This window comes from Muntiacus reevesi, chromosome 3 (assembly GCF_963930625.1).
Source record: "Muntiacus reevesi chromosome 3, mMunRee1.1, whole genome shotgun sequence".
Taxonomy (NCBI): Eukaryota; Metazoa; Chordata; class Mammalia; order Artiodactyla; family Cervidae; genus Muntiacus; species Muntiacus reevesi.
The window spans coordinates 30,129,518-30,147,012 of NC_089251.1; the positions used below are offsets into that span (position 1 = coordinate 30,129,518).

General features: G+C 40.4%; 1 protein-coding gene across 3 annotated transcripts in view; it reads left to right on the plus strand.

The window, feature by feature from the left end:
* Window positions 1-2,517, plus strand: part of KLHL29 (kelch like family member 29) — a 327,657-nt gene extending 325,140 nt beyond the window's left edge. For all 3 annotated transcript variants that reach the window (XM_065928633.1, XM_065928635.1, XM_065928632.1), the window contains one exon: window positions 332-2,517. In XM_065928633.1, coding sequence (XP_065784705.1) covers window positions 332-515 — 184 coding nt within the window. In that variant the 3' untranslated portion in view covers window positions 516-2,517. The remainder of the gene's footprint in view (window positions 1-331) is intronic.
* The last annotated feature ends 14,978 nt before the right edge of the window (window positions 2,518-17,495 follow it).

The window sequence follows — 17,495 nt, forward strand, 5'->3', positions numbered from 1 at the left end:
ATAGGACTTTTTCTTCTTGAAATTTATTTATTTTTACTTATTTATTTACTTGGCTGCACCGGGTCTTACTTGCAACATGCAAGGATCTTCAATCTTCCTTGCATCATGCAGGGTCTTCAGTTGCAGTATGTGGAATCTAGTTCCCTGGCCAGGGATTGAAACTGGGTCCCCCACATTTGGGAGCATGGAGCCTTAGCCACTGGACCACCAGGGAAGTCCCCAATAGGACTTTTGCAAAAGGGGAGAGGGTGCCAGCAACAGGACAGGGCTCTGTCTCCTGGTCCCAGGGGGGATCCCCAGTGACTAAGTCTCTCCCCGCTTTCTCTGACAGCGCCGTGGTGCTCGACGGCAAGATTTATGCAACCGGAGGCATCGTTAGCAGTGAGGGGCCAGCCCTGGGCAACATGGAAGCCTATGAGCCTGCAACCAACACGTGGACCCTCCTCCCCCACATGCCCTGCCCCGTGTTCAGACACGGCTGTGTTGTGATAAAGAAATATATCCAAAGCGGCTGACATCAGCGGAAAGCCCACACCGAGACTGTGGACATGTCTGGTGAGGCAAATGCTACTCACAAAGATCGACTTTCAGCAACACCGATAAGAGGCCAACCAACCCAATCAAGGAACTCTCTGCGCTCGACATTTTGAATACTCTCTACATTGAATGTAGGAAATCATCCTCGCCTTTGGGGGGACAAGAAGGAGTGGCCTCCAGGCAGCAGGAACCACAACCCTCCCAGCGAGCGTGCAGGGCCTCGGCACTCCCGCAGGGGCACTTGCTCTGAACGGAGGCGCTCGCTCAGCCCCGTGCAACGGAGTCTCACGTAACTTTCCAGCTGGGAGAGAGCAGCTGTCTTTTCCTTCCTGCAGAGCAAGCTTGACCCCCAGCCAACCATAGATCAGTCATCCTCTGACAATATTAGACGTCAGGCTCTTTTGGAATAAGATCAAAGTGTCCTTACCACTTTGATTCCTACTTTTGTTTTTAACCAATCTACACTTTCAGTGGCCGAGGGAAAACAAGGGACAATACTATGTTATGGGGACACGAGGCCAAGGAGGCCGCCGGTCCCCACTGGGTCGATAAGTCCAGCCACCACATGGAGCCCGATGTGACTGGGGCAGGGCTGCCGTGGGGAGAGCTGGGGACAGCCGTCTGTCCCTTCACAGGGTTTTCTACCGTGTTTTTGCTGGAGAAGGACAAGGTGATTGTGCTGGCTTTCTCTTATCCAGTATGAATTATTTAGATTTCCAAGGCATTTTCTTGATAAACAAAAAGGCTATTTTTAAGTACCAAGAAAAGGAGGCGGCCTCAAGAGGGATAATGTGGGAATTCCCAAAGCTCTTTGTAGGTAGTGCCAGAGTGGGGCATTTGCTCCAATTTTTCTATGTGCAGAATAGAGGATCTCTCCTGGGGGGCTGGGGTGGTGAAAGCCCCGTTTTATTTTTAGAAAAAGTAACTCCCAGACAGCCCTGTAAAAGCCGTGCCTCATGGAGGCATTGTCAAGGAAAGACGACTGTTCCAGAAGGTAACCGGTTCTGGCTCTCAACACCAGGCCAGCTCCCTCCATGAGGTAAAGCTGAGGACCCGGGCCAGGCTGGAAGGGAAGGAGGGAGAATACATGTCTACAAAGCACAGGAGACTATTTTTGATATTTATAGCTATATATTAAGGCACCTGCCACAAAGAGCTCTCAGGATGGGGACAGCCTTCTCAGACGAGCCATGACAGGCAAAGCCTGACGGGTAAGAGCTGAACCACTCTTCTAGTAGCATCTTAACCCGAGCAAGGGGAGCCCTGAGGGGAGGCCACCCCGTGGCTCACAGAGAAAGGCCTTCCCGCTAGTCCTCAGACCCTCAAACCTCACACGGTGACCAGTTTCCATTCCAGGGCATGAAGGATGCGGCCGCCACTGCTGCGCTGTTGAGTCGAAGTTGGTACCAAATACACATTTACCATTTTTATATCTGGGAAGTCGACTTGCCGTCATCTCATCGTGAAAACCATTTCTAAGGGGAAAAGGACAGGACACGCGTTCCATCTTTCAGTATTTGATGACACAAGGTCCCAGTGTTGGGCATCAACTTCTCGCACTACAAGTGTGGCTCCCACTTGGACAAGATACCGAGCTTCGTTATGCAGTTTTTAATATTATTTATTCTTTTAAAAAAGTAATAAGCACAAAACTACATACGTTGTATGTCATTTAAAGTATTTATGTCAAACAGGGTGCAAGTGTGAACCCAAGGACTGGAGCACAAGTGTCTAACTGCCTGGGGCAGGGCGGATGTCAGCGTTGGTGTGCGTCTGCCTCCAAAGGAGGTGCTAGTGGTCAGCGAGACTCAACACAGATGACATTGAAATCCCGTTTCTCTCCTCATCTATCACACTGGAGCAAAACTGGCTATTTCTGTGAATGATATAAAACAGGGTTCTCTGTAATGGTATTGTACATAGTATATGTTTACTGTTAAGTTCTTGTTATATTATAATAAATATATTTATAGATCTAGACTTGGAAGCCAATGGAATGCCTCTGTGTGCCACCATCTTTGACCCCAAGATGAGAACCCCATGCAGGCCTGCGTTGCCTCTCCTAACAGCTGTCTGGGCTCTGCCACAAACTCAAATGCGGATCTTGGTGATCAGAAAGAATAGGACTCCTTAGCGAGGGAATTATAGAGCTGAAAGTCAAGAATCAAGGACAATTAAAGTCTAAGTTGGAAGGGACTTGCAAACACTCTAGCATTGACTCTCAGGATCTCCCTTCAGTTTAAATGCTTTTTTTTCTTTTTTGGCTGTACTGCATGTGGGGTCCTTAATTTCCTGACCAGAGGTTGAACCCACCGCCTCTGCACTGAGAGCAGGGTATCTTAACCTCCGGACCACCAGAGAAGTCCCCAGTTTAAGTGCTCTTATTACACTTGCGCAACTCAAAGCTTCAAGGTTAGCTTTCCCCTGGTCTGACTCCTGTGCCCAAGACCTTTTTGGAGGACTATGCCAAACCCACATGGCAACTCCACTTCATCAGCCTGAGATACGTCACACCTCCTCCAGGAAGAACAAGCTGTGCCTTCTATCCTAAAGTCCAGTCAGGGTGGCCTCCCTGCCTTCTTCAGTCCTATCATAGGCTGTTCTCTAACCTGTTGAATAGACTGACTTTGCTCGACTAAGGACACCCACACAAAGCCCAGGGCGAAAGTGTAGAGCCCCAGACAGGATTGCTCCCTCACTTACAGGAAAACGTCCAGATTTAATGGATTAGTAGGAGAAGGCAGATTTACCAGCATTTCACCCACATGAAGAACCCCACACCCTTAATCCCCAAATCTCACCAAGACCTAGTGTCTCCTTGCAAGAAAAAGAAATTTGGAAGAAGGTGAGCTGGGATAGGTGATCTGGGAGTCCTCAGAGAACTCAGCTGACAGCTTATGATGAGTGGACCATACACTTGCCAAAAATACCTGGCCTGGTCCCTCAGCAACATCAGTCCTAGGGGAAAGGATGGAGAATATCTGGCAGATTCCAATTATGAAGAGCTGAAATGATAACCCATTATAAAAACCAAGCAATAGTTTGTTACCTCTTTCCTTCTCTACTTTATTTGCCTAAATCAAAGGAAATATTTTCTCTGGGTCTATGAAGAGTCTGTGTACTTACCATGAAAGACATGTGTATCTGCTGTATCAGGCGTCCATGTAACCATGGGGAGAGTCTCTTACCATCAGACCTGGCATGGATGGTGAGGAAATTTATTGTGACAGCCACAGACAGGAAATGGATCACAGTGTGTGTGTGTGTGTGTGTGTGTGTGTGTGTGTGTGTGTGTGTGAACTTTAAAAATTCAAAGCTGAAATGAGAAGAAAACAGGAAAAATATTTGCAGTCCATTTGACAAAGGATTAATATCTTTATTAAAAAACCCATGTGATTCAATTAGAAACTGTTGAGTTATTCCAACTGTTAAATAGGTCATGAATAGACCTTACAAAGAGGAAACATATAATAAAAAAAGTTCAACATTGATAATTATTAAATAATGAAACTTAAATAATGAGGTCACATCTTTACTTACTAAATTAGCTTCCCAAACCTTAAAAAAATGGCAGGGGTGAGGGGGGTAGGTGAAGAGCAGTGAAACTCCTGGGTAGTACCAAGGACTTCGTAAACTAAAATGGCTCTTAGAAAGTAGCACGACTGATGACATGTATCAAGAGCCTAAAGAGTACCTGACCCGTAAACCCATTTCTGGGCATCCATCAGGAAATAATGTGAACCATGGAAAAGGTCATGTAACAACTAGCTCTCAATTATTGATGCTAACTATATGCCAGACACCATACTGAGCACTTAAAGCACCGAATCCTCATAATTCTACTAGACAGTAGCTGCAATATGGAAAACATTAGAAGGGGGGGAAAGTGAAAGTGAAAGTTGCTCAGTCATGTCCAACTCTTTGTGACTCCATGGACTTTACAATCTATGGTATCCTCTAGGTCAGAATACTGGAGTGGGTAGCCTTTCCCTTCTCCAAGGGTCTTCCCAACCCAGGAATAGAACCAGGGTCTCCTGCATTGCAGGCGGATTCTTTACCAACTGAGCTATGAGGGAAGCCCTATAGAAGGGGGGGGGGCAAGATTCATATTTGTATATGACTATCATTACATAAGATATGTATATAATAATATATAAGCTATATACATATAGACAAAAATATGTAAAATATGTATATTAAAATGACCAGATGTATAGTCATAAAACTACTATTCATTGAGCTGATGGAATTGTGGACAATTTTCTTTCTCTTTTCCAAAATGTATATAAAGTGATGATCTTATTTTTATAATAAAGATATAGATATACATGTATATTTTTAATGAGGAATGAAGGACAGAAAATAATCTTTCCCCTATATTTAGCCTGAGAAATTCTCAAAGATCATTCCTATCTTGGACATCATAAACAATGGAGAATTTAGAAAGGGTTCAGAACAATGTAACAAAGAATTATAAATAAGAAAATAGATTTTCAGTAATAATCAAGACTGTTTTGTTTTTTTAAACCTAAAGGCTAGAGGTGAATGGATTTTATCTTTCAGTACATGAAAATTTTCATAAAACTAATGAACACCAACACTTCTCTGTGTTCTTGGAAAGTCAAGGAAGATGAAAAAGACAATAATAAAGAAGAAAAAATTCTAGTTCAACAAAAGAAAACATCTATTTGTGCAAAACTCTGGAATAGGTTACCAAGGTCCTTGTGAAGATCTTCTCTAATTATATATTTTATAACATAATTGCATCCTTTATCTCATGTTATCCTCTCAATTACCCAAAAAGGCATAGGGCTTCATCTTCTTTCTTTAAGAGGAAACAATCTCAAAAAAGTTGAGTGACTTGTGCATTAACAGTTAGGCCCCAGGTGTTGTCCATACACTATTATATTTGACACTCATCACAGTCCTACAGAGGATGGTTACCCCTGCTGACAGTGAGACCACAGGTTCCAGACATGATGTAGAGTCAGTCTGAGGCACGTCAGTATTCAAGCCCCACTCAGAAGGCCTCCAGAGAGGTTGTGCTACATCACACTGCCTCCTCAAATCTGTCTGGAACTGTGTGGCTATTATGGCTCCAAGACTAAGGCTCCTTCCTCCTTCCCAAGCTACCTCAGAAACCTGTGTTAAGAAAACAGAGAATTCTGTGAATATGATGGACATTTAGCTCTGTGCTGGACCGAGTCCTCTTTAGAAGCAATTTTTTTTTTTTTTTTTAATGGCTGGAAAGATTCTCATAAGACACTGGCTTCCTCCACAGAAGACTATGGTTTCACATAGGAAACTTGAGTTTAGGGGAAAGAAAAAAGTCACTGACTAAGACACTATTGCTGCTCATTTGAAACTTCTCCTGTGAGCCTTCACTCTGTGTGAACTCTTTAGGAGTTCCAACCCCAATCAGGGAGAGTAAAGCAAAGTGGAGAACAGTGCTAGCACTGGCTGCACCATCCTCCACCCCAGAGGGCACACCATGACCTTGTCACCCAAGGAGTAGAAGGTCAAACTGCTAAATGAGGACCTGAGGACCTAAAATGAGGACCACGAAGCTGCCTTTTCCATATGATAGCAAAAATTAGACAACCCAAAAGTCTATTGTCATCTTCTCAAATTTACAATCCATGTGCTCTGCTGACCTCTAGGTAACACTTGGCAAGTCTCTTGAGCATCTTTCCTCATGAAAGGTGAGCACAGCCCTTGAGTGGATCACACCAGGTTAATAACACTATATTCTCTACAGGCAGGGACCATGTTCTCCTATTTCTCCCACAGGGCACATAACCTTGATGAGGTGGGGCAGCAGATTCTATTGGCAGCATGAAAAATGTTTTGAGTTATGAAAAGTATAAAGGCAAGGCCACAATTTTATGCTCTGCTTTATCCATCCCTGTTTACAGGTGACTAAAGAAGCAATAGTTTTGTTAAAAGGTTTTTACTTACTATGTATATAGAATTCCATCACTCTTGGAGAAGCTAGACACTGCTAGTGCAAACCTAGACACCACAGAATCCATCAGCCCTGTCCCCTTAGGGTTTAAGCCCTGGGGACTTGGAATTCCTGGCAGTAAAAATCAGTCTTTCAAGCCCTTCAGTTCAACCACTACATTCCCTGGTGAAAGTGTTAGTTGCTCAGTTGTGTCTGACTATTCGCAACCCCATGGACTGCAGTTCGCCAGGCCCCTCTGTCCATGGAATTCTCCAGGCAAGAATACTGGAGTGGGTTGCCATTCCTTTCTTCAGGGGATCTTCCCAACCCAGGGATCCAACTCTGGTCTTCCACATTGCAGGCAGATTCTTTACCATCTGAGCCACCAGGGAAGCCCTACCTCTCTATTACTACTACTGCCCTATTTTAAGCCTTTACTTCTTAGTCGTTGCTATTATAGCCTCTTTTATGGTTACTTTTTAAAGTAACAGCTATATTGACATGTAATTCGCATGTGAAAAAATTCACCCTTTTAAAGTATATAATTCAGTGGTTTTTGGAATATTCACAGAGTTAAGCAACCATCACCACTATCTATTTGCAGAACATTTTCATCATCTCAAAAATAAGCCTGGGAGTTTTGGGTTTTGGAACATAAGCCACCTGTCTCCTTGCATGGTCCTGCAATAAATCTTTCTCTGTTCCTCCTGCCAAAAAACTGTATCCATTAGCAATCACTCTCTGTTACCCCCACCCCCAGCACATGGCAACTACAAACCTACCTTCTGTTTCTATGGATTTGCCTGATATGGACATTTCATATAAATCAAATCACACAATATATGGTCTTCTATTTCTGGCTTCTTTCACTTACCATTGAGTTCTCAAGATTCACCCATGTTGTAGTAGGTACTAGCACTTCATTCCTTTTTATGGCCAAATAATATTCCAAATAATGAATATAAAAATGGGTATATTTTGTTTAACCATTTATCAATTGATGGGCATTTGGTTTCCTTCCTCATTTTAACCATTAACAATGCGGCTATAAACAAACATATGCAAGGTTCTGAGATTAAATAAATTTGGAAAATGCTGGGTTTAACAAAGTTTCTTTAACAGGTTTCTTTATGACAGAACTTCTGTGTCAAGAACACAGGGAAAGTCATTATAATTTTACTGAAGTGGATACATGAAGTAGTGGTTTTCAAGCTTACTTGGCCACAAATTGCCCCCTACCACACAAATCTGGAAAACTTTTTCTCTACTAAACTATGACAAAAGCTCAAATAGTTACATGGGATGTTGAGGTCAATACATTCTGCCTCTCATCTTTGAGAGAAGCACATCAGAAAGCAAAGGAATTATTATGAAAAATTCTAAAGCAAATTCTAGTTTAGAACTCTCAAAATATTTAAGAAAAATTGATATACCTTTATATGGTAGTAGAAGGAGTGAGATAAGTATTCTTTGAAATCAACAAAATCCTTTTTCTGAATACAGCAAAATGTTTTACTGCAATTTTCTAAGTTCCAAAAAGACTTTTGCATCTCTTACACTGCACTGTAAAAACACTGAAAAAATGAAAATAATTTCATAATAATCATTCTACACAACTAAAATACCCAACCCTCATATTCAGTGACAGTTGTAAAAACGTGATCTGACAATTTCTGAGAATTACTCTTGAGCATTTTGTGCTTTATTAATCTTGAACAGTTTGACAATCTTCTCAATGAATAAGCTACGGCAGAGAATAAAGATATCCATTATTTGTCCCATCAACATTTAAAATTCAAAACTTTCACCTTAATTCTAGTATTCTCATTAGATTATATTAAAACATAAAAATATTCTATTTAATATCTGTTTAGATTAATATTTGTGTTAATGGTGAGACAAGTTTCATCCAATTCTAGTTATAAAATCTGGAACATATCTGGGAGAAAAAAAGAGCTTTTTGAAGATCTTTTGCTTTTTTGTCTCTGTGGATATATATTTAAGTTCAAATAATGTGGAAATTATTTGTAAAGAAACATTCCAAAGATGTGAAACTGATTTTTTACAGTGTGATAGGCAATTATTTCTTTCTTTGCTACAAACTCCATTTAAAACAAGCTTATTAAGGAAACGTCTTTATTAAGCCATGGTAAACTACAGAACTGACAGCTTACTGATGTTTCCTCTAAATATATAAAGTAATTTGAGACTTCCCACCACAAATAACCTTTGTTTCATAATATTTTAAGTATAATATTACTTGTGGATTGTCACATCTCCTTTTAAAAGAACAGTCTGTTTGCAAAGTCTTGTTAAAATACTTTGCACTTATTAAAATGCTAAAATAGAAATTTATAACTATTTCCAATACTTTCCTAAGGAAATTTAAGCTATAAACAAAGTAACTATACAGAATGTTTAGAAATAATGCTATTTCATATCAAAATTAATTTTGCTTTGCTGCCATAATGAAAACATTAGGAAGTTCTATATAGATAGCCACAGACATATGATTCAGGCTATTCATGTATTGTTTTGTTTTGTTTTTATTAACAGTTTCAGAGTCTCTTAAGCCTGTGGTTTTACTGGTGGCTCTTAAGCTACTATGACAACATATGATTTTGGAGTAATGTTACTGATTTGCCATTGTTTAAGAAGTTGGAAATTCAAGAGCATAGCCTGTCAGGCTCCTCTGTCCATGGGATTCTCCAGGCAAGAATACTGGAGTAGGTTGCCATTTCCTCCTCCAGGGAATCTTCCTGACCCAGGAATCGAACCTGCGTCTCTTCTGTCTCCTGCACTGGTAGGAGGGTTCTTTACCACTAGGGCCACCTGGGAAGCCAAGAGCTTATTAGGGATCAAATATATTAAACCACACCTGACATTAGACCTTTTTAAAAACACCTATTCTACCTAACAAATCTTAAACCCTGTGCTCTGACAAAAGTCTCCCTTCAGTACATTCACATGGTTCCTCCCACTGTATTTCTCTTTAGATTCATTACAGACATTAAGTCCCTAGATCCTTTCCACTGTCTCCCAATTTAGTAACCTCACTCTGGTTTCATTTGCATTCATACCCAGGAATGGAATTCCTCTCCCCAAAGTTATCTCAGCCCCCTAATATTTTGGTCCTTCAGTTGGACAAACAAGCCTAAGTACAGTCTTCATCCAACTATCAGCGTCCTCTGAGGCTTCATCTGGGGGTGACACCTGCAAAGCTGGGGAAAACCCACATCCACATAGGCTGGCGCCACTGCTAATACACGGCCCCTACCCTCAACTGTGGCCTCACTTTATTCTCACCGGCTCCTGAAGAGCTCCCTTTCCTCTTTTCATCAGCGACTTCTAAACCTTCACTTCTTTCCCTCAAATTTCTTATTTAGAACTCCTTGTTCTTATCAGAAAAGTATAACGAGATGGGTGAAACTGGAGCCCATTATACAGAGTGAAGTAAGCCAGAAAGATAAAGACCAATACAGTATACTAATGCATATATATGGAATTTTTAAAGATGGTAACGATAACCCTATATGCAAAACAGAAAAAGAGACACAGATGTACAGAACAGACTTTTGGACTCTGTGGGAGAAGGCGAGGGCAGGATGTTCTGAGAGAATAGCATTGAAACAAGTATACTATCAAGGGTGAAACAGATCACCAGCCCAGGTTGGACGCATGAGACAAGTGCTCAGGGCTGGTGCACTGGGAAGACCCAGAGGGATGGGATGGGGAGGGAGGCGGGAGGGGGGACTGGGATGGGGAACACATGTAAATCCATGGTTGATTCATGTCAATGTACGGCAAAAACCACTACAACACTGTAAAGTAATTAACCTCCAACTAATAAAAATAAATGAGAAAAAAAAAAAGAAGAGTATAACTTTACATCACAGTAACTAACACAGAGGATAGCGGCAAGTGACAGCACAGGTTTTTAAATCTTCCTGAACTGAACATTAAAAACAGAGAAGACAGGGTGAAACATTCAAAGGCTCGGTGGATAACATCTAAAACAAAACTAAGTAAAAAAGAATCTCCAGAACTCCAAATCCCACGTGAGTAGGATCAAACCACTAACAGCTATGAGACTGTGGTGCATGTGTGGGACGAAAGGAGAGGACAGTCACCGGCATCTAATGAAAGTAAAAATCCCCACGAGTGCTCACTAAAAGCAACGCTCGGTGGTGGTGTGGGACTGGGAGGGGGCGCGGGCACTGAGAGGACCCGACCCTGAGAGGAGTCTTGCACCCTGTAATTCTCACGTGACTGCAAGGGTTCTGAGCCTTGTGAACATTCTCAAAGTGAAGCAGCCAACGCCTCATTTCAGAACAAAGCCCCAGACTAAGACAAAACTACTAGGGACAGAATCTAAATTGAACAGCATAGGGACAAAACAGAAATCCAGATACAAGTAGGAGAGAGGAAAAAAGTAAGGGGAATTTACAAAGGAACCAGTCATATACTTAAACACTTCATAAAAATAATAGAAGAGAGAGCTCGAGAACTGTAAAGTTCAGGCTTCCCTGTAAAAATTCAAGAAAAGTAACTTTATATATATATTTTTAAAAAAAAACAAAGAACAAAAGGATTGAGGAAAAATCTCATATAAATACATTCCAAGAAAAAAAAAAAAAAAACCTTTAAAACAAGAAAGCTACCCCTACAGGCAACACAAGCCCTCCACCAAAACATGCCTACAAATTAGATGAAAACTCTAACTTACTATTTCAAAACAAGCCAGAGGACGAAAACAATAGTAGAAGAATGAAAGAATAATATAGACCAAAATCAGAAAAACTCACAAAGGATGTGAAAGAACTCAGAAAAAGGGGGGATATCATGTTAGAAATGTACACTAAAGCAGAAAGAACATAAGAGTTAAAAAATTTAAAAAAAAAGATAATACCTTAAGATAAACAGAAGGGGAAAGGGGCAGGGAGTTTTTAAGGTAAAAAAGAAATGAAGAAACTCCTGGTTCTGGTTAAGACTGAGTAAGTATACTCCACTCTATCTCTCCCACTGTTCACAACTAAAAGTCCTGAACAACAGATATAAAAAGAATAGAACAATATAATTAATCGCTAAATGTTCTGAAAAAAACAAATAAAGCATGTGAACTCAGTAGGAAATTCAAACCTCAAACACTGACCCACACAGTGGTGAGCTCCCTGGTTTGCCTTTTATCACCTACATTCCCCAGCCTACACTCTCAGGGCAGTCAGAATCTGAGAAGAAAAATGCTCTCTGTACACCCTCCAGACCCAAATCCAGATGAGCCTCAGTAATGAATTAGCCTCCTCATGGCAGCGGTAGCAGTGAAAACAGGTGTAACCCCAAATATTTTTTCTCTTTCTAGCTAGACAACCAGAAGAGGAGGCTAGATCACAAAGAGTAGGGAGTAGAGAAGGAGGCCCTTTAAATTACTATATGAAATCCAGGGCTGCGTGTGCATAGAGCTGACCAGAATCAGCTGAGCAAAGGCTGTACAACTATGGTGGAGAACACTCCAAGGTCCTGCTAGACTGGCCTCTGGGCATACACATAGCTCAGTTCAGCCGCTCAGTCATGTCCGACTCTTTGCAACCCCACAGACTGCAGCACGCCAGGTCTCCCTGTCCATCACTAACTCCTGAAGCTTGCTCAAACTCATGTCCATCGAGTCGGTGATACTATCCAACCATTTCATCCTCTGTCACCCCCTTCTCCTCCTGCTTTTAATCTTTCCCAGCATCAGGGAAAGATTTCAAATGAGTCAGTTCTTCGTATTAGGTGGCCAAAGTATTGGAGCTTCAGCATCAGTCCTTCCAATGAATATTCAGGACTGATTTCTTCTAGGACGGACTGGTTGGATCTCCTTGCAGTCCAAGGGATTCTCAAGAGTCTTCTCCAACACCACACTTCAAAAGCATCAGTTCTCTGGCGTTCAGCTTTCTTTATGGTCCAACTCTCACATTCATACATGACTACTGGAAAAACCATAGCTTTGACTAGACGGACCTTTGTCGCAAAGTAATATCTCTGTTTGTTAATATGCTGTCTAAGTTGGTCATAACTTTTCTTCCAGGGAGCAAGTGTCTTTTAATTTCATGGCGACAGTCACCATCTGCAGTGATTTTGGAACCCTAAAAAATAGTCTCATTGTTCCCATTGTTTCCCCATCTATTTGCCATGGTACACATAGGGAGCTGCATCAGTTTCCCATTGCTGCTATGTAAAATTACTACAGGTTAAGTGGTTTCGGACAATGCAAATCTGTTATTTTTCAGTTCTGGAGAAGTCTAAATGGATCTTATAAGGCAACTGAGGTGTGAATAGATCTATGTTCATTCCTGGAGCTCTGTAAAAAAGTCTGTTTTCCCTGTCTTTTCCAGCTTCTAGAAACTGCTTGCATTCCCAAATATCAGCAGTTGTCAGGGCAGAGAGCAAGGAATGAACACGTAGAGCACAAGAGACTTTTAGGGCAGTGAAGTTGTCTTAATGATATTGCAATGATGGATACATGTCATTATATACTTCTCAAAACTCATAGAAAGTGCAATGCAAAGAGTGATCTCTAATGTAAACTATGAGCTTTAGCTAATAATAACATATCAATATTTGCCCATAAATTGTAACAAAAGTACCACAGTAATGTAAAATGCTAATAATGGGAAAACGGTGAAGTGGTGGGGAGGTAAGGGGGTATAAGGGAACTCTGTACTACACACTAAATTTTTCTATAAACCTAAAATGCACATGAGTCCAAAATGCAGTACTTGGATGCAATCTCAAAAATGACAGAATGACCTCTGTTCGTTTCCAAGGCAAACCATTCAATATCACGGTAATCAAAGTCTATGCCCCCAACCGTAACGCTGAAGAAGCCGAAGTTGAACAGTTCTTTGAAGACCTACAATACCTTTTAGAACTAACACCCAAAAAAAATGCCCTTTTCATTATAGGGGGCTGGAATGCAAAGTAGGAAGTCAAGAAACACCTGGAGTAACATGCAAATTTGGCCTTGGAGCACAGAATGAAGCAGGGCAAAGGCTAATAGAGTTTTGCCAAGAGAACGCACTGGTCATAGCAAACACCCTCTTCCAACAACACAAGAGAAGACTCTACATAGGGACATCACCAGATGGCCAACACTGAAATCAGATTGATTATATTCTTTGCAGCCAAAGATGGAGAAGCTCTATACAGTCAGCAAAAACAAGACCGGGAGCTGACTGACTGTGGCTCAGATCATGAACTCCTTATTGCCAAATTCAGACTTAAATTGAAGAAAGTGGGGAAAACCACTAGACCATTCAGGTATGACCTAAATCAAATCCCTAATGATTATACAGTGTAAATGAGAAATAGATTTAAGGGACTATATCTGATAGACAGAGTGTCTGATGAACTATGGACAGAGGTTCATGACATTGTACAGGAGACAGGGATCAAGACCATCCCCAATAAAAAGAAAAGTAAAAAAGTAAAACGGCTGTCTGAGGAGGCCTTACAAATAGCTGTGAAAAGAATAGAAGTGAAAAGCAAAGGAGAAAAGGAAAGATATACCCATTTGAAAGCAGAGTTCCAAAGAATAGCAAGGAGAAATAAGAAAGCCTTCCTCATTGATCAGTGCAAAAAAAAAAAAAAATAGAGAAAAACAATAGAATGGGAAAAGACTGGAGATCTCTTCAAGAAAATTAGAGATACCAAGGGAATATTTCATGCAAAGACGGGCTCAATAAAGGACAGAAATGATATGAACCTAACAGAAACAGAAGATATTAAGAAGAGCTGGCAAGAATACACAGAAGAACTGTACAAAAAAGATCTTCATGAACCAGATAATCACGATAGTGTGATCACTCAACTCAGACTCAGATATCCTGGAATGTGAAGTCAATTGGGCCTTAGGAAGCATCACTACAAACAAGCTAGTGGAGGTGATGGAATTCCAGTTGAATTATTTCAAATTCTAAAAGATGATGCTGTGAAAGTGCTGCACTCAGTATGCCAGCAAATTTGGAAAACTCAACAGTGGCCACAGGACTGGAAAAGTCAGTTTTCATTCCAATTCCAAAGAAAGACAATGCCAAAGAATGCTCAAACTACCGCACAATTGCACTCATCTCACATGCTAGTAAAGTAATGCTCAAAATCCTCCAAGCCAGGCTTAAACAATACGTGAACCGTGAACTTCCAGATGTTCAAGTTGGTTTTAGAAAAGGCAGAGGAACCAAAGACCAAATTGCCAACATCCGCTGGATCATCAAAAAAGCAAGAGAGTTTCAGAAAAACATCTATTTCTGCTTTATTGACTATGCCAAAGCCTTTGACTGTGTGGATCACAACAAACTGGAAAATTCTGAAAGAGATGGGAATACCAGACCACCTGACCTGCCTCTTGAGAAACCTGTATGCAGGTCAGGAAGCAACAGTTAGAACTGGACATGGAACAACAGACTGGTTCCAAATCAGGAAAGGAGTACGTCAAGGCTGTACATTGTCACCCTGTTTATTTAACTTATATGCAGATTACATCATGAGAAATGCTGGGCTGGAAGAAGCACAAGCTGGAATCAAGATTGCTGGGAGAAATATCAATAACCTCAGACATGCAGATGACACCACCTTTATGGCAGAAAGCAAAGAAGAACTAAAGAGTCTCTTGATGAAAATGAAAGAGGAGAGTGAAAAAGTTGGCTTAAAGCTCAACATTCAGAAAACTAAGATCATGGCATCCGGTCCCATCACTTCATGGCAAATAGATGGGGAAACAGTGGGAACAGTGGCAGACTTTATTTTGGGGGGACTCCAAAATCACTGCAGATGATTGCAGCCATGAAATTAAAAGACGCTTACTCCTTGGGAGGAAAGTTATGACCAACCTAGACAGCATATTACAAAGCAGAGACATTACTTTGCCAACAAAGGCCCGTCTAGTCAAGGCTATGGTTTTTCCAGTAGTCATGTATGGATGTGAGAGTTGGACTATAAAGAAAGCTGAGTGCCAAAGAATTGATGCTTTTGAACTGTGGTGTTGGAGAAGACTCTAGAGAGTCCCCTTGGACAGCAAGGAGATCCAACCAGTCCATCCTAAAAGAGATCAGTCCTGAGTGTTCATTGGAAGGACTGATGTTGAAGTTGAAACTCTAATACTTTGGCCATGTGATGCAAAGAGCTGACTCATTTCAAAAGACCCTGATGCTGGAAATGACTGAGGGCAGGAGGAGAAGGGGACAACAGTGGATGAGATGGTTGGATGTAATCATTGACTCGATGGACATGAGTTTGGGTAAACTCAGGGAGTTGGTGATGGACAGGGAGGCCTGGAATGCTGCGGTTCATGGGGTTGCAAAGAGTCAGACACAATTGAGCAACTGAACTGAACTGAACTGAAAATGCACACACACAAAACTGTATTCATTTTTTTAAAGCAATGTGCTGAAGAATATCTATAATAACTCCTTTCTGTGTAAGAATAAAGGGAGAAAATAATAAAATATACATGCAACTGTTTATGTTAGCAAAAGAAACACCAGGCAGATAACGACAAACTAATGAGATTCTTACCTTCCATGGTTTAAGGGATGGGAGCAGTTAACACTTCTCTAGGGCTAAATATTTTGCACAGTCATGACTCTTACAAATGTGTTTTACATACTAAAACCCATACACAACAAGAATGAGAGGGACCTTAAAACTGATTGAACTTATGTCTCTTGCTTGGCAGGTGGACTCTACCACTGCACCAGCTGGAAGCCCATGTGGGCATAGAGGGGAAGATTAACCCAAGTAACTTTTGAACACAATATTTAGACTATACAACCTCAGACTAAAGACAAAAAGCACTAAAAACAGAATTTGAACTCTATCTAGTACATTTGGAGTTTTTTGGTAGTATGGGCTATCTTATCTAACTACTTTATGCAATTAAAAATTTAGAAAATACATACATTTATTCAGGATGAAGGAAGTTATGTTTCTAATTGAAGAAGGAAGTTACATATATGGAAAGATGAAAGGCTAGGGCAAAAGAATGTTAAATCATGGGAAAAGATGTCCCATGCAAACATTAATTTTAGAAAACTAAGTAGCCATATTAATAACAGACAAAGAAGACTCTGAACAAAGATAATTACAGGGGATGACGAGGAGCATTACCTTATGATAAGTGGTCCAATTCACCAAGAAGATGTAACTTTAAATGTGTATACAGCTAGCAACAAAGGTCCAAGCACAAGAAGCAAAAACTAACAGAACTGAAAAGAGAAATAGACAAATCCATAATTATGGTTGGAAAGTTTCAACACTCTTCTCTTAGTAATTAATACAAGTAGACAGATAATCATCAAGAATACAGCATATCTAAAAAACATAAGCAACCAATATTATCTAACTGTGATTTATAGAATCCTCCATCCAATGACAACAGGATACACTTTTTCCCTCCTGGTTGACAAAAAACACTAACCAAGGCAGATCACATGCTAGGTAACAAAACAAACCAAAGTAAATTTAAAATAATTAAAATCATGCTATGCTGACTGTAACAGAACTAAATGCAAATTCAATAACACACAATCTGAGAAATTTCAAACATCTGAAAAATATACAACACATATTTAAATAATCCAGGGGTCAATAGGAAATTTCAAGGTAAAGTAGAAAATATTTTTAAATAAATGAAAAGGAAAATACAACATTTCAAAAATGCATGAGATATAGCTAAAGAAATGCTTATAAATTTTTAACACTAAGTGATTATAATAGAAAAGGAACTCTCAAATCAATAAAGTTTCAGTTTAAGAAACTAAACACAAAACAAGAAGGAAGGAAATAAACTTAAGAGCAGAAATCAGAAAAATGAAAGAAAAAATAGGAAAAATCCAAGAACCCTAAAACTAGTTTTTTTAAAAGATGCATAAAAACAGACTGATTGAGCAAGGAAAAAAGAGAGAGAGAAAAGACGTGAATTGTTAGTAACAGGAACAAAAGAGGAGAGAGCACTACAGACACAACAGAGGTTAAAAAC